At 39.9% G+C, this 27,096-nt stretch overlaps 1 protein-coding gene across 3 annotated transcripts in view; it reads left to right on the top strand.

Moving 5' to 3' along the window:
• DLG2 (discs, large homolog 2 (Drosophila)) overlaps positions 1 to 27,096 on the top strand; it is a 673,110-nt gene that overhangs the window by 603,571 nt on the left and 42,443 nt on the right. For all 3 annotated transcript variants that reach the window (XM_009881201.1, XM_009881200.1, XM_009881198.1), the window contains 2 exons: positions 15,052 to 15,228; positions 26,091 to 26,166. In XM_009881201.1, the coding sequence (XP_009879503.1) occupies positions 15,052 to 15,228; positions 26,091 to 26,166 (253 nt within the window). The remainder of the gene's footprint in view (positions 1 to 15,051; positions 15,229 to 26,090; positions 26,167 to 27,096) is intronic.

Here is a 27,096-nt window from a genome sequence, read left to right as displayed (position 1 = left end):
CGCTCTTCATATGATTTGTTTGCGAAGCCCTTCAGCAGCTTCGTTGCCTTCCTCTGCACTCGCTCCAGCACCTCGAGATCTCTCTTGTATTGAGGTGCCCAAAACTGGACACAATACTCGAGGTGTGGCCTCACCAGTGCTGAGTAGAGGGGCACAATCGCCTACTTACTTCTGCAGGCCACGCTATTTCTAATGCAAGCAATTTCTAATACAATATAATGTTGGGATTGATATATACATAGAAACTCCACAGTAATTGTCCCTCCCTAGCTCCTATGAGTTTTATCAGCTCCCGGAGATGTCTGGCTGTCCATGGGCTGCCTGTGCAGGATCCCAGGCACTGGGAATTCCTCTTCTCCCTCTGACTGGTGAGAGTCATCACCTACACGCAGGAAAAACTGTCAGCAAACTGAAGAGTTCAATTTGATTTTCTTTAAGCTGTAAGTTTTCATAATTTGTCACCTGCAGATATTTCAAGTGTTTGATTTGTTTTTTTCCATCTGGATCGCTTTGTTCTGTTTTTTATTCAGTGAAAATTTTCCATGTCCTTTCTCCTGTCGGCACTAATGCAAGTCGTGCAGGCAGTCTCAGTTTCCCGCCTTCTGTATCTGTTTTGCTCTACAAAAGTGACTGGCTCAGAAGAAAGGTGCATCTAGCCAAGTGTGACAGTGGTTAGTAGCAGATGTTTAGGGAACATATAGGAACAGGGCACATATGGTCTGATCATCTCCCCGCTGTACACCACAGCCATCTCCAAAGAGAGCATCCTTGCTCAGCCCTTAAATCACCCAACAAATCTCATTGGTGTTTCCATGTTGGAAGTGAACAAATATGAAGTTCCTACAGCTTGCAAATGAGGCTATGAAATACTAAAAAAGTCTAAGAATTTTTCCAGGCAAAAAAATATCATTGATGAATATTTCAAACAATCTTGTCCACGTGAAGTGAGAGAAAAACATATCTTCAGTCAGAGACATTTGTTTGTTCGCTTTCTTGCTTGTTTGTTTTTCCATGACTCCCTGGGATGTCAGAATCAAAAAAAAGATTTGCTTTTGGGTCTCTATTCTGTTATTCTGTAAGACTCAATTCTTTCTAATGGCACAGTTTTTGTATAAGCAGAAGCTAAATGACAGTGTAATTTACACTGCAGGCTTTTCTGACAAAATGTGTAGCTTCAATAGATGCTGCCTTCTATTGAAATCAAAGACATTTCACTCTTTATGTTTCATTTACCCATCACAGACATTGATATGGCCACTTTACCGTACTCTGAGCACTTCACAATACTCTCCTTAAGTATTCTTATTTTACAAGTAGGGAAACAGGACATCGAAATAGAGAAACGTTCACACCACCTATATCAGCCTATTTTTCTCGTTTAACACAAATGCTCTGAATTCTTCCTTTCCCATCGGTCCCTAGCACTCTCCTTTACTGTCTAGAGAGTTTAGATTCCTCTAATAATCTCTGTATCACACCTAATTTTTTTTCCCAAAATATGAACAAAAGAAAGCCCTCTCTGCTCTAAGCCCACAGTCACACCAGGGGTGCCTACACTGCCCGAAGACGGCTGAGCTACCAGACGCACTGTGGTTCCCAAATCACTACAGTACAGCCATATCAGCTGCGATGAGGTACAGCTTTAACTTGGCTATAGTGCTTTCAAGATTGAGTTAGTACAGGTGCACAGTTCTGGAGAACATCACCTGAACTTGTAAGTAGCTTGAGCATCTTTGTACCATCCTCAGTTGCATACATCAAGGAACTTTTAAGCAAAGTGAATTATTTTAACCCACTGCAGAAAATGCCATCTCTCTTGACACCAAACTCCAACTCTCATTTTATACAGGATATATATCAAAATTTCTTGATATGCCCAAAACTGATAAGTACGATCAGAGAGAAACTCCTGTGTCTCAACATATTTTATACCTCAGTCCTTCTGAATAGACATAATCATAGGTAATTTCATTTGGAGGAGACCATCCTGAGCTTGTTTGTCCAACACTCCTCTCAAAGCAGATCCAAATTCAAAATTACATTAAGTTGCTCTGAGCCTTGTCTAGCTGAGTTTTTAACATCCCCCAGGACTGCAGAACCTCTCTGCACCACCTGCCCCAACGCGTACCATTCTCCTGGGGAGATTCTGCCCTCTCCCACACATTCAGAGCAGCTCCACTAATGATGAACTGATCACTGAGTAATTCAAATGTGAACGTGGTCCAACACTGTTCCTTAGTCCTATATGGCCTGTTATATCAAGGACTAGATTTTCAGAAAAGTTCTTGTCATGTGTTCTATGAGTTTCTCTACTGGGGGAGTGGGATTTGCTCCTCCTTCCGACAGTGGAAGCAAGAGAGTTGACCTCATGCATCTTCCTTGTTAATGACAAGGTTTGTTGTTCTTATAGAAGCTTTTCCTTCCTCAGAGTAGAGCAGAGGAAGTAGAGTAGAGTTGGATAGGATAGACTAGACCAGACTAGACTAGACTATAATAATTTCAGTTGGAAGGGACCTACCACAATCACCTAGTCCAACTGCCTGACCTATTCAGGCCTGACCAAAAGTTAAAGCATCTTGTTAAGGGCATTGTCCAAACGCCTCTGAAACACTGACAGGCTTGGAGCACCGACCACTTCTCTCGACAGCCTCATCAAGTACCTTATCAAGGCCAGCACCAACTTAAAATGAGGAATTTTTTGGATCAGTCCATGATGAACAAGACACACAAAGACATGCTTGTTAAACTGATCTCTTCTACAACTTTTCCCAGCTACAAAACATTTTTGTAAAGGGCATTATTCAATGTTTTTAAAAAACAGAGGAAAGATTCCAGTATAGCCTCTAAGCCAGGGATGGAGTTACTGTTCATTTATAGGTGCCGAAGACATAAACTAGATTTATCATTGCTGCCTCAGTCTGGTACTTCCTGCACACACAAATCTAACATTAAAGTCTATCACATTCCAGCTTCCAGCATGACACAATCTTTTGATTCAGGCTTAGGAAATGGTAGTAGTGTGTGAGGTTTCAAACTGAGTGTTGCATCCTGCAATGTGCAGTCAATCTTTTTAGAATAAATTTGATAGAAAATATTTACCTATGAGCAATATTAGAAAAGAAACTTCATCCATTAATTATTTTCTACTACATACAATATGTTATGGCACAGATAAGTCTCAACGAATAACTTTAAGTACATGTAATCTGCTTGAAATTGGTCAGATTACTCAAATGCTAGCGAAAATTATTTTTAGGAGCCTGACTCAAGAGACTGCTATCATTACTTTGCCTAACTTTAAGGACATGGCTTTTGATAAATATTTCCCATATAAAATTAATTGCTAAGTAGAAGCAATGGTTCATGGCAGATTTTTTTGCTGCAGGACACAGGAATGTTTTAAAATCAAGATAAGCTTAAGCTAATATAGGTAGAAAATTTTCATGGCAGGGGGAGGGAGAAGTATGTAACTAGTCTTCCTGGAAGATTTATTTTTAGGCCTTTCATTGCCACAAGACTCATTTTAAATGAAGGTATTAAAGGAAAGGTCCCAGTTCTGTTGCTTAGCATCCTTGCTTAAATCAGGAATTACACACAGAATGAAGAAGTGTCATTGTGGACAAAACCATCCAAACTCTGAGCTTCGTTCATGGTACAGGAAAAAAAAATGTCTTATCCTAGGTCCTAGCACCATCCAAGAGCAAGGAATCAAAGCACTTCTATTACTATACCCGACCTTCATCTTGTCAGCCTTGGAGCAGCTTAAGGCAAATTCTGTCAATCTTAAAGCTGCTTAGAATAACAATTTCAAAGTGACTTAGCAATTCAAAGTCTGATCTTCATTGAAAGTCAACAAAACCTGGGCTCGGATGTGCTTAATTTACGTTTAAAAATGGGATGCAGGAACTTTGGATGTTACCTTTAATCTTGCTTTTGAGCGCGTGAGAGCCGGGGCTCCCAGGGAAGGAGGGTGTGTGTAGCGCAATGGAGCGAATGATGAGCTGCAAGGAGCTCAGAGCGGCATGGGCTTAATTTTGTGTTTAAACGACAGAAGCTAAGAAGTTTAGCATCATCCTCTTGCAACTTTGCTTAATAAATATTAAAATGCATATTGCTGCTGTTAAATATTGTTGGTGATACCGGTTGATCAGCACTTTTTCCTTCGAAGTCCATTTCTAAAAAGGATTGACAACCACAGACAGGGTGAAATCACCAAATTTAACCATTAAAAAGAAGAAACAATCACAGTGTTTTGACATTGAAGAGTTGACACCAAAGACTATTATTTTTATTTTCCCTTTTTGTTTATTTGTTTCTGCTTTTGCATATTCTGGTATCTTATTTTCAAGATTTTCTCCATGAGAAGGGGACACAAATGAAAACTGAGCTTTTGAAGTTATAGAAAACATCATCTACCAGGGTGGTTTGGTTCAACCCAATCACAGAATAAAACTTAGTGGGATAAACCTCTTTATGGTAGGTAAGGGTTGACAGATCAAGGAATCCACAGAACTGGTTGACCAAATAGTACATCTTGTCTCATAGCTGCTGCTCTTTCAGACAACTTTCTGCATTACAGTTTAGAAGATTTCGGCTGAGTTCAGCTCAGGCTTTCGGCATTGTTCCCTATCTATTGATTTCTATAGAGTTACACTTTGTAAATCTGAAGCCTTTAGAGATTTTGTGTTTGGCCTCATGCACCAAAGCTTCTGTTGAGTCACTTCACCTTTGTGCCAAAAAAATAGAGTTTTAGACTTTGGTAGCATTTGGATCTCTGCAAAATCACCCTTCTTCTTTAAAAGAGACAAAGTCAAAACCAAAAATTAATTGCATTGCTTCCTGTTGAAGTCTGTGCTAAAACACAAAGGACTCACTCTATCAGCAACCTCCCACTGATTGAGTAAACTCTTAATGAGCTCTTCAAATTTTGGCCTACAGACAAAAGGATTTTATGATTTCTCAAATACTTGCATCCAGCAGAGTTTATGGATTTAGTACATTTCTCCACATTAGGCAGAAGAATTAATTTCCATAATAATTTTCAGTGGGTTTCCATGGTGTAGTTCCTCTATGCATGTGACACCTCATTATATCAGAACCTAGTCAGTCAATGCAATAACAATGCAAATCCGAATTCTGACTCTTTTCATTGTCAAAGGACAGCATTTGAGGCCAAGCAGAAACCATTACTAAGAAAGATCTGTTGCTAACAAACATCTTGACTTCTCCAAATTGCCCTCTCTCATTAAAGGAAGAGCAGATGAGGTTCTGTCTCGTTAATACTTTCTCCTAGTTTTGTTTGCCTACACTTTTTCAATAGCTGGAGAACAAGTCTTTTTCAAAAATAATCTCTAAAGGTTGGAATGAATAAACAGATTTATTATGACATGAACAAAAGAGCACTTCCATGCTAGGAAAATCTGTAGACTTCCCCACATCTTACACTTTTTCCACAGAAGAATATTCTGGCTGACACTGCTCTGGTATTACATGTTGATTTCTGGAAAAAAAATATGTGATATTCCATTTTGCTGCCGTGATTCTCTGAACTTTTGGCTGGTGGGGTATTTTTCAGTACTAGAGTAATTGTGTTTAATCCTTCTCATACAGCTCTTTTTGTCACCATTATGTTCAAATTATAAAAATCATAAATGTGGATCATTTTTCCATAGGAAGGCTTTCTCTTACTTTAGTTCTCCAGATGTCTAATATCTTTGTCCAAAAAAAACAAAGAAGCCATCATATAACTGGCTGGTAGTAATAATTATGTTATCAGTGGGGTTCTTTCCTGTGCTGAAAATTTTCTTTTGATTATAACCCAGTGGAAGCACAATGAATTCTGTGGGCAGCCTGGCCACAATGTCATTTTAAAAGCTGCCAACGGATATGGGTCATGATTAGGTCTAAGAGAAAGCAATTGCAAGCTACAGGGTATCTGAGACCGAAAAAACCCAATTACCCAAAGCAGATCCTTGGGAGCTGTTGTAATATTTAGAACTATTATAGACCAATTATTTAAAAAAAAAAAAAAATCAGTGCTTTTTTACAGTGTATTCTGTATTAGAAGGAAGATACATTTGGGAGCAGGGAGGGATGGGGGGAGCTACAAGCTGTGCTACACAGTGTCACAATATTCCCTTTAAGTCTCATTGTCTTTGAAAGAAAATATTTATTATTTTATTATTATTACTATTAATTACTATTATTTCGTTTTCCCTGGGGGAAAAAGATCCTGAAATTAATATTCTCAGACAGTAAATAAATTGCTATTTCTTCAAAACTAAGAATCACAGAATGACTCTTTGGCTCTTGTGTCAAACTCTGCAACCCACAGGTTGCAATTTCAGGTGAATTACCCAGCACTTTAAAGTATCCCTGATTTGACATCCAGTCACTTTTCTTTTCCTTTCTGGATATGGATAATCTTAAATGTCACAACAAAGGAATCCGTGCTGAGAAACTGCACAGATTCCTCAGAGAGAAACTAGGGATGCTGTCAAGAAGCAGCTTCGCTTCGTCTGCGGGAGGAGAAAAAAAAAACAAACCCAAGAACTTCCAAATTTCACATAATTTTGATGCATAATCCTCAGGCCAGGTCAAGATTGGACCTTGATGGACCAAGGTTAATGGTCGGACTTGATGATCTTAAAGGTCTTTTCTAACCTAAACGATTCTATGATTTCAACGTCAGTCAAAAATTATCCCATTTCTTCCAAAAAAAAAAAAAAAAAACAACTTAGAAGAAACCTGGCCTGAGTTTTCCAGTTTGCTGTGAAATTCAAATCTCACTCACAAGTTTGGGGGTTTGTTGTGAAATTTCACGCACAAATTCAGGAGCACTGAAGAAGCAATCCAGAATTGAGATGCTACTGCAGATCTTCTCTTGAGCTTGTCAAAATACCTAAGGCTAAATCTAATTAGTGTTCTGACCCAGTGCAGTCTCCCAGGTTTTTTAAAGCAAACCCCCAAGCTGCAAATCTGGAATACGTTGAGTACAATGCAGATGTATTTCAAAGCTTCTGTGTTTATCACAGATGAAACTGGCAGCCAGTTTTTCCTAGTCAATAAATTATGGAAAGGGTGGAAGCACACGCTCACAGCTTGATACGGGTTTTAGATGTTTGCAAGCAGAAGGGGAATTCTGTTTGGCCCTTGTATGCCCTATAGAATGCCAAAGAAACAAAAAGTGTGTATACCCTGAAATGAATTAATTCCCTGAAATGATCTTAAAGATCACCTAGTTCCAACCCCCCTGCCATGGGCAGGGACACCTCCCACCAAGACCAGGTTGCTCAAAGCCCCATCCAGCCTGGCCTTGAACACCTCCAGGGATGGGGCATCCACAACTTCCCTGGGCAACCTGTACCAGTGTTTCACCACCCTCAGAGTGAAAAATTTCTTCCTAATATCTATTCTAAATCTGCCCTCTTAAATCTGAAAATATTGATGTAAATCTTTTCACTACGGAAGAACCCATTTCCTGCAGAGAACATGAGCACTTGCTGAAGACCCGAAAAAGCCCATCAACAACATAAATATTGGCTCATAGGAGCTGACATTAAGAATCATGATTGGATCTGCAAAATGAACAAAATATTCCCTGAGGACAGACGGCAGTCCTCTTTCTTGATGTAAACACCATAAAGAAAATATCTCCTTCCTCTAAGTGAATTTTTTCTGGAACTAATACTGCTGTCTCCAATCCTTTTTTCATTGAAGCCCATGGCATAACTCTCTGACAAATTCCCACTAGGAGCAAAATGATAGACTTGGACTGAATGGAGAAATTGCTGAATGAAGTAAAGCAGCAATGCAGTAGCAAATGGAAAAGGCTTGGACGCAAATGCGCAATGGGATTTGGTATAGTGAAGGTGCCTTAGGGCCAGCTCCACTCCCTCAGGGTCGCCACAAGTGCTACCAGCTATGCTAACATCCTAAACTACATATGCCTGGGAGCATCCTCCATGGCCTACTGCAACAGCCTGTATCCCGTCTTTTATGTCCTTCTCTCCACCGTAAAAGGGAGGTGCATCCAAACTGTTGCTGGGAATGGTCCCTGACCTGTGATAACTTCCAAAGGGAACATGGCAACCATGACCTGGCGTGACTGAATTTGATAACACAGATGCTGCTAACTCTGTCCCTCTCAGCCCAACTGCAGTAATTAAAGTTGAGGGGATCAGCTTCCTAAAGTGGTGCAACATCATCAAGACAGCAAATATGGAAGGAGAGGAGAGGAGAGGAGAGGAGAGGAGAGGAGAGGAGAGGAGAGAGCAGGAATCACAGTATCTTTGAGTTGTAGGTAACAAGTCAAACATTCAGATGTTTTTTGTTGAAACCACATTGTGGTGGTATATTCCTAATAAAAGCTAATAAAACAGTCCCCTCCCACTCTTTCAGAGGAGGTGACAATGTACGACTGGATCACCCCTGGCACAGGGGCTCTTCTGGCAACCTCCAGTCGTGGCAAGCAGCACCTCAGAGCTTCCCGTGCCTCACAAGGAGAAAGCAACTTTTTTTTATGCTCTACACGTAGGATTTACCTGTTCAGCTTCTCCAGATGGAGACAAAGCTGGGAGGAGAAGGTTAAAGTGTTTATTGACATGCCACTATGAGAAAATTTAACCCTTTTAATAGCATCTTAATTGCATTGCAATGGTTGCTTCTCTCACAGAGCTGCTGTGCTCTCTGCTGTAGCTATAGCAATGAATTACGCTGGGGTCTCTTTCATTTTCTTCTCATGTTTTCCTCAAGCTGAGCCTGTAAGTGGGTGGAAATATATCTATTACTGGGAGTGCAGAAAAGACAGCTATGAAACTTGGGATCTGATTCTGCCTCTGATGCTGAATTACTGTCTAAACCCCAGCAAACAATTACACCTCTGTGCACTGGATTTCCCCATCTGTAAAAAAAAAAAATAGGGCAGGAGGTGGGATAGATGTGGAGAAGAAGGAGAATAAAGTATCTCTCCCTTACGGTGATGCTACAAAGCCTGATGCCTGAGAATCTCTGCTAAGGAAATTTTCAGAGAAAAGAGTACTATTCTTAAGTGGTGTAAATGCAGATATGCCGGCAGATTGCAGAAGAGTTAGGACTGTTTACAGAAGATGAAGATCTCTCTTGCTAAATGCTGTTGTCATTTCATAATCAAGTAAATGGCAAAGAGCAGTCTGTAAATTTATGTGCAAAATCCCATCTGTGCCAGAAGAAAGTAATTTCAAAGATGCAAACAAAGCTGCCACGCAGTACCTGAACTGTATCAAATTGAGATTACTGGCCACAACGCAGTGATATGGGAGTTGCAGATTTCGGGGTTTTGCCCTGAACATACAGGAGCATTCAGCAAAATATACTGCTGTGCTGTAAATGCATTAATATACCTTGCCCTGCCAGAAGGATTGTGAATACTACTAACTTACAAATGGTGTTTACAGCATTAGCCAGGGATGCTGGGTTTCTCTGTTAAATTCCCTTTTCTGCCACACGCTTAGCAAGATCACTTCGTCTTTCTGTATCTTATTTTTCATTCTTAAAACGCTGGTAACAATATAGGCATGGTGGGTGCCAGTAGGCTGCAATATACGGGATTGCACAAAGAACTGATTTGCTATTTCCTTAAAGCTGATTTATTTTCTCCTACGTCAAACATTTCTTACTCCAGCTGCAAGAATAGGTGTCATTAGAAATAGCAATTTACTGCGCAATGTAACTTAGCTTTTGGATATACCTCAAATGCTGAAGTATTTACACTAAGTGGAGGAAAAAAATGCCCCTGTTTTAGTGGTCTTCTCTTCCATGTGGACGCCTCTGCATGTTCGGCAGTATATTACAGCTTCGGACTTGGCCGTATTTTCATTTCAAACAATTTTTAAGCAATGAATTTTGATGCTGTTGTGAAATGCTTGTCGCATGTTTTACGCTGATGTGGGTTCCCAAAAATGATTAAGAAGCACCCAAGCACAAAAATACAACCTGTTAGGTTCTGTCCAAATTACTGCTGGGATTAGCCTAGTGTAATGATCACTACTGAAGTTTGGCATAATATCATGGAAACAAGACTCACATAATCTTAACTATTTGTGATATTGAGCTTGTTCTAAATGTTTGCACCTTCTGCTTCACTTCTCTGAACAGCGTTTCTTAATTTTCTACAAGCAGCAGGTTTTCACCAAGAAGACAGCAGCAATACTTAACACTTGAATAGCACTTTTCACAGTCAAAATGTTGTACAGATATTAAACATTTTTCCCAAACCCATGCAAAAACTGGGAATTGAGGAAAAAAAATTAAAGGCGCTAATGGAAATTTGGCGCGGATACTTTAGGCCTTTGATAATTACAACCACTCCTATTGCCATTTATCTAATAAGGGAACTAAGATGGCCAAATCACTATTTCACCACATCTCTTTAATTAGTTTGTAGCAAGCTCTGTTCCCTGTTTCAGAGTTTTATCCACATCTCAGAGAAATCACTGGGATCGCTATATACGTAACCTCAAAATATGTTACCTATCCTGTGTAACCCAGGGTCCTGTTAGTGAAATGTGGACACCAAACAGGAATTCTTCCAACGCTGGTGCGATCACGACACTGGTGGCAGCTCTAAAATGAAAGTTAAATAATTTAAGCTGATTCCTTTGTTATTAAAAATTGACTATCCCAGTTCAAAAGTAGACTTAATCATCTGACTGGAGAAAGAGCCCTTAGTGCCATAGAGAAAGCCTCGTAGAGCTCTTGGTTCTGTACTGTGTGATCCAAAAAGGGCTGAACAGTGGATGCAAGCAGCTAACTGAGGAGATAAAACACGTGAAAGAAGAACTGCTCTTTAAGATGCACTTTTGTCAGTTGCAGAGAAAAAAAGGAGAAGCTGTTAGTATCCAAGCCTGTCAGATAAGTGCCGTTAGAAAGCTGTGAGGTTATTGAGATTATTATTCTTTAAAACTGCAGTAAAAGACACTAAAAATGAGTTACGGCTCAGTGCCTTGAAGAATGGCCTGAGTAACCCATGAATAAGCAGACTCAGCCATATGAAAACATATAGTCATGTTAGCAAGTTCAGAAAGCTCGTTAGCTCTGCTGAGCAGGCTCCCCAGTATCTCCACTACGTGTGCTTGTTTTGTGTGGAGATCCCTCTAACTCATCATGGAGAGAGGCACTGCGGCACGGCTTCATGGGTTAAATCCTCTGGCTGGTTTGAATAACACTTCTTTGCTGTTTCTTTTAGATATCTCATTTTGGAAGAGTACTTGTCTGGGGGAGTTGGGGCAGTCAGGTCCTGATCGTGATGGTCCTTCTCGATCAGAAAGGAAAACATGGTGCTCACCTCTCAGAGAGGGCCGATGGATGCTCTGTGGGACTCTTGCTGCACTGGGTTGCTTATGTCCTCTCCTCAATGCATAATATTCTGCTAAGACTCTACTACATTTTAGCTTTTCCTCTGATATTCTGCATGGCATGGTAGAACTTATCTAAGGTATCTAACATACCTTAGATATCCAGGTAAAGAAGCTTGCATAGACTTTGCTGAGAGCTGAACTTTCCTCTCTGATGAAAGTTTCAGTGCTTGCAGGATTTAGTGTGGCATCCTGTGAGATTGGGCTGCTACTGTCCAAAGACATGAAAGAGCAAAGCAAAAAAAAAAAACCAAAAGCATCTTTTTCTGTCTGCCCTACCCAGTTCCTTTACCGAATGAGAGGTCTGGCTGCATTCATTTTGTATCACTTTGGTCGGCACTCAACAGATGCAGATGTGTTATTTTTATATACATCTGCAAGACTGAGCACAAGCAGAAGTGAGCGCTGTTCATCAGGTAGAAAATTAGAAATGACATGGCAGCCTCATAAATAAGTAAAACCAGAGCTTGCAACTGGACATGGAGAGATCCAAATTGTACTTACAGCCTGAGAACTGAAAGGAGGAGGTGAGGATGAGTGTGCCTAGGTCTCTCTATTGCCCAAGGTAATGATGTGAACTTCTACAAAGGTGCCTAAAGTGAAGATTTTCTTCCAGCTGGGCCAAATGACAACCTGTAAAAATATGTGTTACAGACCCAGCAATGTTATAGAAGTTGTAAGCTTAAATAGAGCTACATTATCAACTTAAACCTGGCTCTTAATTTGAAATGTTTAGGAAAGAGCACTGAAGTTAGCTCTTGTATCATTTTCATTTACTAATGGAGTAATCAACAGCTGTAGAGCATGCAGCCACAAAATCTTTCACTCAATGAAAAGTGTGCTCAAAAATTCTCTTGTCTGAGATCTGCAATCTTATTTTAATTAGCATTGCACATGATTACTCCAATCAAAGAAAGTCAGTGGCAAAAATTGCCATCTGCATTCATCGTTAACATCAGCTAGAACGATGGCAGTCAGTGATTTTAAGTTAATACATGGGCTCTGAGGTACAAATGTCTGTGCAAGGACGAAGAACACTGCCCTACTTTCTTTATACTACTTCACTTTTGAAATACGCCTTTCATCTTAGAACTTGCAAATTATGGAGCATTTCCAGTTTTGCATGTGTTTTACATCTGGGGTGCGATAGTCTTGCAAATTCTCTGCAACAGAGGATACTGTCATTTGTTTTGAGTAATTTAATGATGCATGGATTCAGGATTGTATCACATCTGCCCAGTATTTAGCATGGTTGCCAACTGTGTGGTCGGGGTTTTGAGATGTTGATAGGCTTCAATAGCAAGGTACACAATTATTTGGTGAATTTTTAAGACAACAAATGCTCAATACAATGATAAAACTCAGACCACTGCATGCTGATAAGGGCAATACCAACAGGATGGTATGTTCTATGCTTGTTGGTGTGTGCATTGCCATTTCTCCAGAGATCAGGTGTCATTAATTGATTAAGAAGAGGTGAATGATGATACTTAGCTGTTTCTGGATGTATATGCTGCTTCATCATATGTCTTCACAGAAAGCCTCATTTGAGAAGGCAGCAGATGACCTGCTACTGATAACAATACTTTATGAATGTAAATTTTTACTAAGATACAGCCAAGTTTTTAAAGGATTTCCACTGCTAATCCATTAAAATTTTTCAAAGGTTACATGCAGTCCAAGAACCTTTACCAAGAAAGGCACAAGCATATCTAAGCTCATGGATTATGTAAAATTCAGCAGGATTAATTATTGTCTTCATCCTCAGAGAAGGGAATTATCTGGGCTTTTCTAAAGATGTTAGTACATGACTGTAAACTCTTTAAGAGAAGACATATTCCAAATAGCATTTTTCCTCCTCCTGAACCAGACCTTTGATGCAGAATGAGTGCTTATGAGAGCTTTTAAATTATTTTTGTTGCATAGTTACAACGGTGACAACTTTCTTTTAAGTTCTCCTCATTATGAGAAGTAACCTTGAGTGTTTTAAATCTACTCATAAAGCTTCTATAATCATTCTTTGCAATTACACTACAATGCACAACAATTAATTATATCAAATCCTTCTCACAGAAGTGTTTACCAGTGAAGAGATTGCCATGGCTTTATTCCTGACAATAAAAGAGTAGGAATTATGATACACCTCTTGGGATTTTACTGGTCTAACATTTCTGTAGTCAGGATTATAATAATATTATTTTCCCTATAGGAAATAAACATCAGATCTTGACAGGCATGATTTTTAAACAATATTTTACATGGGAAAAATATTCCCATGTATTTTTTCTTGTAAGAAACCAAGATCCGGATTTTGAGCTAGGTAACTCTAACAAGTGACCTGCAATCATGTCCAGCCTTGCTGGGTTCCATGTGCAGGGTCTTCCCCTGAGAAACTGGAGTATGTCTACCCTGAAGACCGCTGGTGTGTGTGCCAGGCATAGGACAGGACGAGGCTGAGAGTTGGTATCACTGTAGCTTGGTAATACAGAGCTCAGGGCAGGCTGAAGATTCTTCCCAGGATCTGGGTTGAACACTTCGGCAGTAAGTTCATGCTGAACTATGCCCAGCCACAGTTTGATAGCCAGGTACCTTCAAGGTAGCACTCAAATCACTGGCACAGGCTGCCCAGGGAGGTTGTGGAGTCCCCTTCTCTGGAGATTTTCAAGACCCGCCTGGATGCAGTCCTGAGTAATGTGCTCTGGGCAATCCTGCTTTAGCAGGGGAGTTGGACTAGATGATCTCTAGAGGTCCCTTCCAACTCTGAAAATTCTGTGATTCTGTGATTGTGTGAATTCATGCTTATGGATTCCCTAGACTTATATATATGTCCTGTATTAATACACGTCCTATACCTGGGACATTTTTGTATAGGTATACCCAAGGTAGAGGTCCACTTCAAACTAGTGGAAAACACCTTCAACATCAAAGGAAATAGCTAGAGCTGCTTGAGCAGGTGCTGCAGCCCAAGGGGGACTGGATGTGGGCAGTGAAAGCCTGAGTGCATCTGTAGGGGTGTGTGTCAGACTAGCACTACTCTGGTCAGGGCATCTTTCAGTTTAGTTTCAAATTTCAGGAATCCAATCCATGCAACCTAACACAGCTCCAGGACATGAACCAAAACACTGTGAGTGGGCATAATCAAGAGATTCCCTTTGAAAGCTCACTTCTGGTCTGAACTAGATGCTAAGATAGGTGCACCCATTCACCTAAAAATGCGTTACCCTGAGCACGGTTTTGGTCCTTTGTATTTAGTCCTCCCAATCCACCCCTGTCTGCCAGACACCCCCTGTCTGAGCACAGGGAAGGGTGAGAAAAGGTCAAGCTCAACAGCCACAAACTGCTGTTGACAAGGTGGCAAGAGGGGCTTCTGGCTACCAGGTTTATTTACTAGATATTCTGATGTGGTGATTGTTCTCTATTAAGTGAAACAGTAAATACCATACTTTACTGTTCAGTTTCTCTTAAAAAAAAAAAAAAAAAAAAGGAGGATTCTGTAAAGATTAACTTCACAGTGGAAAGTTTTTCTCCAAACAAGACCTTTCCCTTTGGAAAGGAGCAAGGGTTTGCTGTTACATAAAATATGACAAATTATTCAGAAGTAAATGTTCCCAAGACTGATATAATTACCGTTTCTTCATATTTTTATTTCCTTTCACAGAGCCATGTTTGACTATGACAAGAGCAAAGACAGTGGCCTCCCAAGCCAAGGACTCAGTTTTAAGTATGGAGACATCCTTCACGTCATCAACGCCTCGGATGATGAGTGGTGGCAGGCGAGGAGGGTCACTCTGGAGGGAGACAGTGAGGAGATGGGAGTTATACCCAGCAAGAGGAGGTGAGTGCTGCGTCCTCCTTCCTACCTCCTTGGCCATGATGTTAAAATGTTCCATTTTATTCCAAAGACAGGGTGCATCAATCTACTGAAAAAACGAGGAAAGTAGAGGAAAGTTTCATAGTTATTATTTCAAGAGTTGGAAGATACAATTTTTGCTGTGAGAGTTCAGGCTGTTTAACTGTACTGAAAAGAAACTCAAAAAGTGACTCAATTGTAGTGGATTAGTATCTTCACAAAGAAAGGGTGGAAGGGGGAATGAGAACCATCTACTAAAGAGCTTCAGCAGGCAAATGAGGAACCAGAACCCAAGTCTGGGAATTAGCTCTGAATTTGAAGTAGAGCACATGTTTTAATGTCGGGGTGATTAGCCATTGTATCGTACTGCTGAGAGATATAATGAATGTCTTGACATTTTCAAATCAAGACTGTATGTCTTTCTTCTGCAAGAGTGATAGAATTAAACTTCTTAGCCTGTGTGATGTAAAAAGTGATGGTAAATTATATAATGGTTCTCTTTGGCTTCAAAATCTGTTAATTTGATCTTTCCCGCCTGGCTGGAAACTGATGGATAATCAATATCACAGTAAATCTTTCATATAATGTAAATGAAGGAACTTTGAGCCACTGTCCAAGCTGAATCTGAGTCTTTGTTTAGCTGTGATGGATTGATGCTGACCGACAGGGAGAGAACAGACATCTCTCTCATTGTTTGTATTGTTTACTCTGCCTAGGTGCTTTTGTAAAATTGGCCACAGGTCTCTGACAGTATCAGAACTACCACACCAATCAGTATTACTTTCTGCCTCTGTTGATAGTTGCTATAGAAAGGTCAAGAACTGAAAGGGTGGGAGGAAAATGAAATCTGTCAAATCACATTACATTTCTCTTTTGCATCAATGCTCCCATACTGCATATAAACTCTCTCTTCCTAGCAATTTCAGCTTTAGCATTAATATAAAAATGATCATGCCTTTTTTTTAGAGTGGGGAAATGGGATGTCTGATGCTCTATAGAGCCCCTGTTGCTGTTTCAAGAGAGTTGGCCCAGGTGCTAATAGAGTTCATGGCACTCCTTGTTCTAAATCACGTAAAAGTAAACTGAAAGGCCATCAAATACCTTGTTGACATGAGGCCTGCAAGGACCTCATTTTCTCTAATCATGACCATGTTTGAATAGCAAACACACCAGGATTTTCAGCGAAAAGCAATTTTGGATTTGTATAATACATAGAAATAAAAACTAAATTATGATTTTTACAATGGGAAAAATGTGCCCATTAAACAGATTTAGTGCCTAGATACTGAAAAATGAATCACAGAATGGTCAGGGTTGGAAGGGACCTCTGGAGATCATCTAATCCAACCCCCTGCCTACTATTGCCTGCTAGTAATTGCTACTGTAAATACTATTGTAATGACATGATTGGATCACACATGGGAAAAGAGGATGGTCTATCCAGTCGTTACTGAGGGAAGTGTGTGCGCAAAACTCACTCGCGGTGCGGTGCCTACTATGAAAAGCTACAAAAAGCTGTCATACATAATCTATAGGGGGAAAGAAGGGTAAAGCAACTGATTAAGATGTGGAGTTGTATCTTCTGTAAGTTGAAGAGTATGTAAGTGCCTAAAGCTCATCGGGTTACCTGCACAGCGACGTTTTCAAGAAGGACAAAAGATAGAGGCTCTCTAGGCAAGGTCAGATAGATGCTACAGCCGAGGAAAAAGATGTGGCTTAGGCAACACTGGGAGAACATAGGGGAAAAAAAAAGAAAAAACAAAAAAAGGTAAAGAGGCAAGATTAAAATAGGTTGGTTAGAGTCTAAAAATAAGAGTCTTGAATTTGCAAAGATGCAGGTATAGTTACGATGCTTTCCACTTGTCATCCTGATTCTTCACTAGGGAATCTGAGACGCCTGGAAAAATCAATGGCGTCTGGTTGTCTGTCTGCATTAATATACTGATGTGGCACACCTGAGCTGGGGTTGGGGGGAGGTTGCTATTATTTCCCAAAAGGCTTCAGTTGTACAAGGTTATTTTTCCCAGTGCACTGAAAAGTGAGGATTATTTCCTTCCTGTCGATTCTGGATGATCCCTTAGACCCAATGAGACTGATGTGCTCTTGGCAACGTCTTCTGTGGTCATTTACACCACCCAAGGGGAGGATGAGCAACCAGTGCATACAGGGCTGAGCTACACAGAATAAAGCTCATCGTACTTGATAGAATGTACTAATTCGGAGTTGAATTTCCTCTGCAGGTGTGGGTTATTGACTAGGAGAGGCTTGATCTAAAACAGAATAGTCCTGGGATTCATTTGACCAAATGTAGGCAACTACGGCATGGAAATCTTCGTTTCAGATGTTTAATGCAGGATGCTATATCTCTTATAGTTTATATAGGACTATTTCTACAGGTGTTACATTGTATATAATATGGTATATGTAATATCTAGCAGTAAAATATGCCCTGTGATAGAACAGGAGGAAAAGAGCATCTGTAGCCATTTTTGGGCTGTGACTTGTCCTGCAAGCTCAGCTTTATATGAAGTTGTAGGTTGAAGAGATTTTATATTTGTCCTGTACTTTTCAATCCTGCATTCATTTCTCTTCCTTTTCTTTAGGGCTTGGTTTTTTTGGGGGGGAAGGGGGTGGTTTGGTGGGGTTTGGTTTTGGTGTTGTGCTTGGACTCCTGCCTATGTATACAATGCAGGAATACCACCCTGTGGGACTGTAATATTTTTTCGCACTTTGGGTAAAGGACAGGCTTTACAGATCCAGGGATTATTAGGGCCAGGGTGAGTCTGCTTTACTACCTTAGCTCCTGTCCAGCAGCAGCTAATATACAATTCCTGCGTCTTTCACAAGTGGAATCATTACAGAATAGTTCTGAAAGCCCTTCACACAGTGACATTTTTGCATGAGCTGATAAGAGAAATTTTGAATGATAAATCAAGACTCCATACTCTTTTTCTCCTCTATAATATATATGATAGACCAGAAGAAATCATCATTTGTAATTATAGGGGAGCTGCCACTCATTATTCTCTCCAGGTTGTTGTGTACATTGCCACACTTTACCTCTTACAGATCAAATAGAGTTTGAAAGGTATTTGTCATTAGATCAGAGCTGCTCCCAATGTGTGGACTTGTTGCCTTGTTGATTGTTAAATTGTAAAGTCAGGCTTTAAGAGGGAGTTTTGGAGGGCAGCGCTGCAGCTGGGGGAGGGTTACTGAAAGAGGCAGCACAAAGAAACGAGGGTGGCCCTGTGTTTCTCCACTGATCCATTGAAGGACCAAATCTCAAGAACTGGTGAGCCGATGACCTCAGAGGGGATTAATGAAAACTGAATGCTGGGTATCCTGCAGCTCTGAAATATTATTGCAATCCTTTCTACATCTGAAAGAAACATTTTGTCCGTTTGTCAGTATGTATTTATTGTCTGATTACGGCTGTTGTTCTCGACCATGGCACTGAGCAGCCAGTTGGGTAGAAAACAAATATAATGCTATAAAGGTGATGTGATAGTGTATCGTATTGATGTTGGGAACAGTAGAACTTCAGCATAAGAGACTGCAAACTACTTCAGTTGTGGTTTAACCGTCACCGAATAGTTGTTATTATAAATTGTTGTTATTATATATTATATGGTTCCACATGCACCAAAAAGATTTATCCAAGCTCTGCCTAAGGTGAGAGCAGGTCACAGTTATTATGCTGCTAAGGGTATCCAAGGTGAGGGTACATAACTACCAGTCCTGTACCACCGTTTCAGGCAGCCTCTGATATTACCTATGCAATATGTTTATGCATATGAATTGCTCCCCTGTCATCAAAAAATACTTTTTTATACTAGAATGACCAACAGAATTAGATTTGTACTAGATTATTGTTACATTTAATGTATAGATGCATAGATTCAGATTGGAATTTCTACATGTGCTGGGCTTCCAATCATAAGAATTTTTATTTGCCTCACGGTCCTTCCTACTGTCCGGATAAAGAAAACAAATTCAGTTTCCCATAAAGGGCAGTATCAAGCTGAGCAGCCCATGTCTAAGGTTCCCTGCCCATGGAAACACTCATATTAGTTAAAGCAAATCAACAAAAAGCATGAAACCAGCGTGCATAAGTTCAGATGTATGAAATTCCTAGACAGATGCTCTAATTCAGTACTAAAGAGATTTTAATTCGCTGTAGCATTTATTTTACACTTCCAGTTCTTTTCACTTTTTCTTTGCTGAGTCTCTGCACACAGAAGTGCTCCTACATGGCAAGCCCCACACAACAGCAACCTCCACCTCCTGAATGTCAAGCTTCGGTGTTTTCTGTTTTCTATATCTGCTTGACTTGGGTCTGTGGGTCTGAAAGTAATTTAGTCTGCAATTTCACACAGATCACCCCAGAAGGGCCGAGCATAAATTCTCACTACTTTTACTCCTGCTCCCACTGTAGCCAACGAAGATTTGGTCCTAAACGACTAAAATATTTACACCAATCTTTCTGTTGTCTTTAAGATGTGCAGCCACAGAACTGGTGTCAGACTGGACATCCTTCTAAGATTTCCATTTTCTGGGAGTTTAAGTATATCTGACTGCAAAATGTATCTCGACTTGTATCTCTGTTATTACCGGCTGAAGGTGTACCAGCCTGAAAGTTGTGCTCTGTGTTCTCAAATAGACAACATTCTCCCCACAAACACACGTAACCGCGCTGTCTTTTCAGAGCAAAATGGGGGGAAAAGTACATAAAAACCAATGTTTCACAAACATTTAAGGACAAGGAACAAGAGGTTTTTTCCAGCACAGAAGTCCCTGTGGGCAAAAAGCCAACTTAAATTTGTTATTCCGCTCAGCTTGGCAGAAGGGCATGTTTATCCACTCAAGTGAGTTTTATTTTTAACGGTTTCCTATAAATTGTCTATCTTTCTAAACATCCCTTAAGACTTTAATCCTTAGATGATAAAACTTTTTAACATGGCATAATCACGTAAACTTTGTCTAAAAGAAGTTACCTGACTATAATTACTAATCTAATTGGAAAAAAAAACAATATGGAATAAAATTGATAACTATGCATATGTATAAACCTCTTCCTGCTCTCCTGCAGTGATGGGAAACTTTAATGCTGAAGGATAAAAACCCTTAGCTTTTAAAAAGAATAAGTTTGTTCTATAATTCTGTGAGAATGCACTTCCTAACAGCATTATGTCTACTCTTTCCATAAAATACAGACCAGGTGCTGAGTTGCTCTATAAGCAAGTCACTGAAGGCGGAGACCTGAACGAGAGCATGTTCTCTCCTACTGCAAAATACATGCTCTGATGCAAAAATACCACTTTCAGGAGTGCTCAAAAATAATTTTGAGAATGGGAATCTGTTGGTAAGCTCAGAGCTCACATAAACAAGACTAAGCAGTGCAGGGGACGGAAGCAATAAAAAACTATGGACTGCACCCACATAGTTGGTCTATAAATAGTAATACGTATTTTCACTTATCTTTCACCTGATGGGCAGGCAAAACAAATATAATGCAGATGACCTGGAAATGGTGAAGCAAGACAAGAAGAAACATGCTGACAAATATGTAAAATATAGCAAGGTCTTTCAAGTGTCCATTTTACGTTGCATCCTTCTATTTAATAACTCTCCTTACCACAATTCTCATGCTGGATTTGAAAATAACCTTAATTCTGCAGAACATCTCAGTGCCAAATCTGTGCAAGTTAGGCTACTCTAACCATTTTATTTGATTCTCAACACCAGATTGCAATTTGCATCTGTATTCCAAATCAGTGATGAACACTGTTATTGAAGATTAAAGCGTGTCTCACTTGATATTTTACATCTCCACTGTGAAGACTCATCAGTGCTTTTAGAAAGACCCTGACAAAATTCCCAGTAGTCCATTGACCCCCAACAGTGGAGGAGCACAGTTCATGTCTAGTTGAGTTATGCTTGATTTCTTCTTGTTTGCAGTGCACACGAAGAACTGAGAGTCTCATTCTGAAAAATCCCAGGGGCCCCATTTTCAACAGCTGTGTGTGCCCAGAAACGCAAAAGCAGACAGACATTGCAGTGCAGTGAGTGTTGCATCCCAGTAATAAGTTCCTCAGAAGAGGAGTAGGAAGATAACAGCAATCCAAAGAACTGAAGTCTTGAACTTGCTAGTGAGGAAACATTGAAGGCTGGGGTATATTTTCAGTGTACCTCTCCTCTTCTTTAGCTTTACACGGGAAGAAGAGAATGAATCCTGACCATTTTTTCAAAAAAAAGAGCCAGTACCAAAAATGGTTTCAAGAGAAAACGAGTATACAGCGTATACTCCAGCTCTCCCAGATCTCAGATGGTCTTAGACCATTTCCCTGTACATAGCAGTGCTTCTGCAGGCAGCTACACTTGGAGAGCAGGTGGAAAGGAGGCTGAGGGGAGACCTCATCTCTCTCTACAACTGCCTGAAAGGAGGTTGCAGAGAGGTGGAGGTCAACTTGTTCTGTCAGGTAACAGGTGATAGAACAAGAGGAAACGGCTTCAAGTTGTGCCAGGGGAAGTTTAGATTGGATATTAGGAAGAATTTCTTTACTGAATGCATCATCAGGCATTGGAATGCGTTACCCAGGGCAGTGGTGGAGTCCCCATCCCTGGAGGCATTTAAGGGTCATGTAGATGTAGTGCTTAAGGATGTGGTTTAGTGGTGGGCTTGTCAGTGTTAGGGTAATGATTGGACTAGATGACCTTACGGATCTTTTCCAATCTAGCAGATTCTGTGATTCTGTGAAACCTGGAGGTGAAATCCCCATCAGTTGTGCTAGGTGATGCTGTCTCCATGTGGGGCTCAGAGCTTTTGAGCTCCCAAGTCACGTCTGAATGCTGGATGTAGGTGTCTTTGAACATTTCTTGAAGCCTCATCGAGTTTCAGTGACCCCCAGGCACATTTGTAAATGGGACTTGAGCCACGAAGTAGTTTTGGAAATTGTATCTGTGCTTTCCTCATCCCTTAGGCTCTGTCAAGCAGATATATAATTAGAAATGGGCACAGGAGCAATGTGTTCATCAGGCAAGTCAGGGTGGCAAATTTGGGCCTCTGCAAATTTGGCAGAGGAATCCTCCCCATTCACTTTATTTTCTTTTTGCACAGCCCCCCATAATCCTACTTTGTGCAGCAGTGGTGAATGAGAACTGGATACAGTTTGAAGTGAAACATTTCTTCCTTTAAAAGCAATTTCCTCAGCTGATTGATCAAAATATTGTCCAAGGGATGGTAGGTTTGCTGCCAGCTAAAGCCATGTAAGAAATTTACACTCATATGCTATTTAGGCATCCACGATGTCAGCTGCTGCAAAAAAACATTTGTGCCTAAACTCCTTTTTTCTTGGGGAAAAAAAGCAGTCAAGTTTATTTTTCTTTAAATATAGCAATTACAAACCCGAAGATTCAAAAAATGTGCTAAAAGTGCTTGAATTAGTGTTCCTTTAAAAATGTATTTTCTACGAGCTGGATCAACGATGCTAAAAGACCTGACATTCAATACTTCTTATTTTCATCACTTTAGTTCCCTTTTTAGCTCTGCTTATGGCAAAAGTGTCCTGGTAGCCTAAATGAAAAATTATGGGAACATCTTATTTCACTGCAGTCCTGCACCCTGGCCACCTCAACAAAGACTAAATCTTTGGAGAACCAAGCTAAATTCGAAGAGAGTTCTCCAGAGCACGTAAAAAACAAAATTTTTCAGACATTCAGATATCGGGTCAGTTCCTTCAGGAAAAAGAGAGGTATATTCCTGACACCAGAGCAACCCACTGCCACATTTTAAGTCCCAGACACAAGACACAAAGGCAGTAGAGCACCTGAGCAAGAGTATATTATAAATTGGGCAAAACCATTTATTTTATCCTAGCCTTTCTCCAACAGCTAAGCCATTTCATTAACACTTTGGGCAGCAACAGTAATGTAATCACCCTGAGACACATGAAATTTCAGCCTGGAAGTTTACAGTTCAGCTAAAAATTAAAAGTAACCGAGAACAGTTTCATTGTGGAGGGTGTCAGGAAAATTGTAACGGGAGGCAACACTGTGTGCTGTCCTTAAAACAGCCCCGGATTATGAAACGTTTGCAGTATTCAGCAGGCATGCTGAGAACTTATGGACTTTGTTGGTATGTTTGCCTGGAGGATTAATGGCACTTAATGACATTATTTATATACTTCTCAAAGCAATGCAAAATGTTTCTGCATCTCCTCCTCTGCTATGCCTGTGGAAAGCAGTGATGCCTCCATGGCTGCTAATGCAATTATGATGAATTTCATAAACAAGGTCCACTCCTCAGGGTTAATTTCCAAATTTCTTTACGCAGTGAATAAGAGATGAAGTTAAAAGCAGATGCTTTAGGAAGTTAGGCAGGACTGGAATGAGTTTAAATGTTAACACAGATTAATAAGTAGAATACTGTGTTCATTTGAGCTAATTATTTTCTCAGAAGGCATCCATCCTATTTAGGCAATTACACAGCCTCAAGTCTTCATTTCTTACCGGTATTATCAAGGGACTTCATCTGCTAGTTTAAATTTAAGACTGTTCGTGTGTTTTTAATAACATAGATTTAATTTGAAAGCTGCATTTGAGCTGTTTCCATGTGAATATTCCACACTTACAGAGAAATGCATTTATTCTAAATTTAAACTGTAACTATAGTAACCAGCTTTCACTGTGTTTCAGTAGGAAATATATAAGCCCACTCAGACAGAGGGAAACATGTTGTGTTAATTATCATTCTATCAAAAGACTAGAGTTTGTATTTAAAAAAAAAAAAAATTATCAGAAACTAGGTATTCTTACCATCCGGACTTAGAAACCGAGAGATTTGCAGGAATGTATTCTAACCTCATTAGTGGGAAACTGTGAAAATTAGAAAAAGGGTCATATCTGGTCCAATTTAAAGGATATAATAAATCTCACTTTTTCCCCAGCTATTTATTGTCTAATAAAAATACAATATCAAGCTCTTATAAGCTAGCTTTGCAGGATTCAACTTAGATTTCCTAGAGCAATTCCTAATCTTGGACAAATAGAATTACTGTTTCAATTATGGGTAGATGATCGGATTTTTTTGCTGATGATAGGTTTTTTGTAGATGATAGATTCTGTAGATGATTTTGCAAAGGTAGTAAATGTCGCTTTTACAGTAATGACCATATTAGTCAAGGTAAGGACATAGTTTCTTCCTTTCTTTAGATTTCTCTCTCTGCACCTGTTTTCTTGGGCATAAATTTAGTTTAGGGGAGAGCTCACCCCTTGGTACATTTTTTTTTTTTCTTAAGTTCCCAGCATTACTATTTAAGTATACTCTGTTAAAAGTTTAAATATACAGCATATGTAAAGCTTGTAGTAATGGTGAACTTTTCAAATATACTAAGGGCATATTGTTTTCCCACAGGTAAAATATTTCAGTATGATAATTGATTTTAAGTTTTACTAACTTGTTTTTAGAATGATGCTTGTTCATTGAATAATGGAAAATTGGGATATTGATCTATAACACTTAGGGACTGAAAAGGAACACTGAACTATCTAGTCTGATGTCCTTTGTAAATGCCTTGTGTGTCTCTTATTTTCCTCAATACTGAGGATTGTAACTTGTGTTTGTCCAGTCTTGATTCTGAGATACAAATGGATCAAAATACCACACATTCCTCTTCTACATTATTTTGGTGGCTAAACATATTAAGCATTAAAAAGTAAAACTGTCTGTATTTTCTTTAAAATTAATCTGTCTGGCATCAGCTAGTTGACAATGATTTTGATATATGCTTCCCTCTGAAATAGAATTTTTTAGATCTCAGTATTTTCTCACCCTGAAGGCATCACCTACATGATATAACGACTCCTCTCTCAAGCTGTGATTGTTGAAGCTATGGATATCAGGACCAAATAAACTTTGAGGCTTTTCATTGGAGCATTTCAACTTTATTTAAATATACAAATACCAGAACTGTACAGACTAAGCTAAGTTTTGGGTCATACCACACTGCAGTTTGGGCTCTCAGGTCCCAGGAGGTGGGCTCATGGGGGCCATGTGCTCTGGTTTTTCAGCTCAGGGCAGGATTGAGCTTTCAAAGCAAATGTCCTTTCTGGCCTCAATTTCTGCACTTTGGTTCATCTTGTGAGGCAGGCTTGGTGAACGTGCACTATATTCAATGTATTAAACTGATCTTGAAGACAAGTTCACCCAAAGCATCCATCTACTCACAGGTGGTCAGTTCATGGGGTCAGGGTAGAACCAGCCGAAGAAAACCCCTGAAATTTATAATTCATGTCTCCTATTTGGTAATATGAACCTGCCCATCTTTGTTTTCAGCATTCACACACTAGCAATGAGGTCTTCACTGGAATGAGTCAGAAAAACAAATTCTTTGCCTTCTATCTGCTTGCAGATGCTTGTGGAGGGCATGGTTTAACTAAGACCACCCACTCAATTCACAGCGTTTTAGTGGGGCTGAAAATACCTCTTCTGCCACTGAGCATTTGTACATCTCCTCAGAAATGCTCTTTTTGGCAAAACTGTGTAGTTTTAAGTAATCAAACCCTCGAGAAAGTTTCTCTGCACTTGAATATTGTGACATATTGCAACAGGGAGTGCTGTTCTACCGGTGTAGGACAGCCAAGGCTCCTCAGATCCAGTCCTATGTTTGCCAGAAAACTGCCGCTTGTCTGAGGAAGTCACCTAACATCTCTCTCTTTCCAATTTACAAAATTTGCTTTAAATGCTTTTTATGCATAGTAAGCTGCCAATGGTCTTGGGAGATTAGATATCAAACGTATCATAGAACACGCTGCTATAATCAACTTGTGATTCTTTGTGTTTTCCCCAGAGTTGAAAGAAAGGAGCGTGCACGTTTGAAGACGGTGAAATTCAACGCGAAACCTGGTGTAATTGATGCAAAAGGGGTAGGTAAATAGTGAAACCTTTTGAAATTGCCCTTTGCAATTGTTTTATGTGTTTCAGAGTAAAGAAAATTTTAGCAACATAAGGAATATTTAGATTTTTGCAACCAAGACCTGGAGTAGAGTGAAAAATAGACTGGAGTATAGTATGATATAATCTTCTAAATAACTAAATATTCTTTTTATAGTAATACTGACTGACAGTGCATCCTAATTGGAAGATACTAAGAAAACAAAGAATATTCTGTGATAGCTGCCATTGTAGTTAAATGATGGATTGAGAAGAAAAAAATGTTAAAAACCAATGCAGACAAGTATCCGTTTCACGAAATAGGGCAAGAAATGAAAATTCCCTGGCTTCAAAAGCTGTTACATCTCAAGCAAAAGGTTGAATACTAAAGAGTCACAGATGCAAAATTCAGCTTTCGGATGTTCTGCTTTGACAGTTGTGACAGACATTGAACACAGGTGTGTTTCACGGCAGGCATGGCGGGCCAGCCACCACAAAACGTGCAAGGTCCTCTCCACCAGCACAGTCTGGACCCAACAGCCTTCCTGCTGTTACCGCTCTGCAGCGTTGCTTTGTTGTGCCCAACACTCAACAGTTCTCACAGGCCTGATGTCTAATATCCCGTACATTGCCATCTGGCTGGCAAGAGTTACAGCATGAGAAATGCCCACAGTCCCGGCTGTTGAGGTATATTTTTCTGCTGAAGTGTAGCTTGCGTTTCTAGCAGTAGTAAATACTTGACATTACGTTCGCATTACAGTATTTTTGAAAACAGTCCAGTTGGCGCAGGTAGGATTTACAACTGAGGGTTTCTGTGAGCAAACTGAGAGACAGAGCTTCAGAAACCACCAGCAAAAAGTCCTGTTTGGTTGCAGAAAACACGGGGCAGGGCCAAAACTGGGTGATGAAAGGACACAGTCGTA

Source organism: Charadrius vociferus, unplaced genomic scaffold, assembly GCF_000708025.1.
Source record: "Charadrius vociferus isolate BGI_N301 unplaced genomic scaffold, ASM70802v2 scaffold1, whole genome shotgun sequence".
Lineage (NCBI taxonomy): Eukaryota > Metazoa > Chordata > Aves > Charadriiformes > Charadriidae > Charadrius > Charadrius vociferus.
The sequence above is the reverse complement of the archived record's forward strand: the minus strand, read 5'-3'. Positions and strand labels throughout refer to the sequence as shown.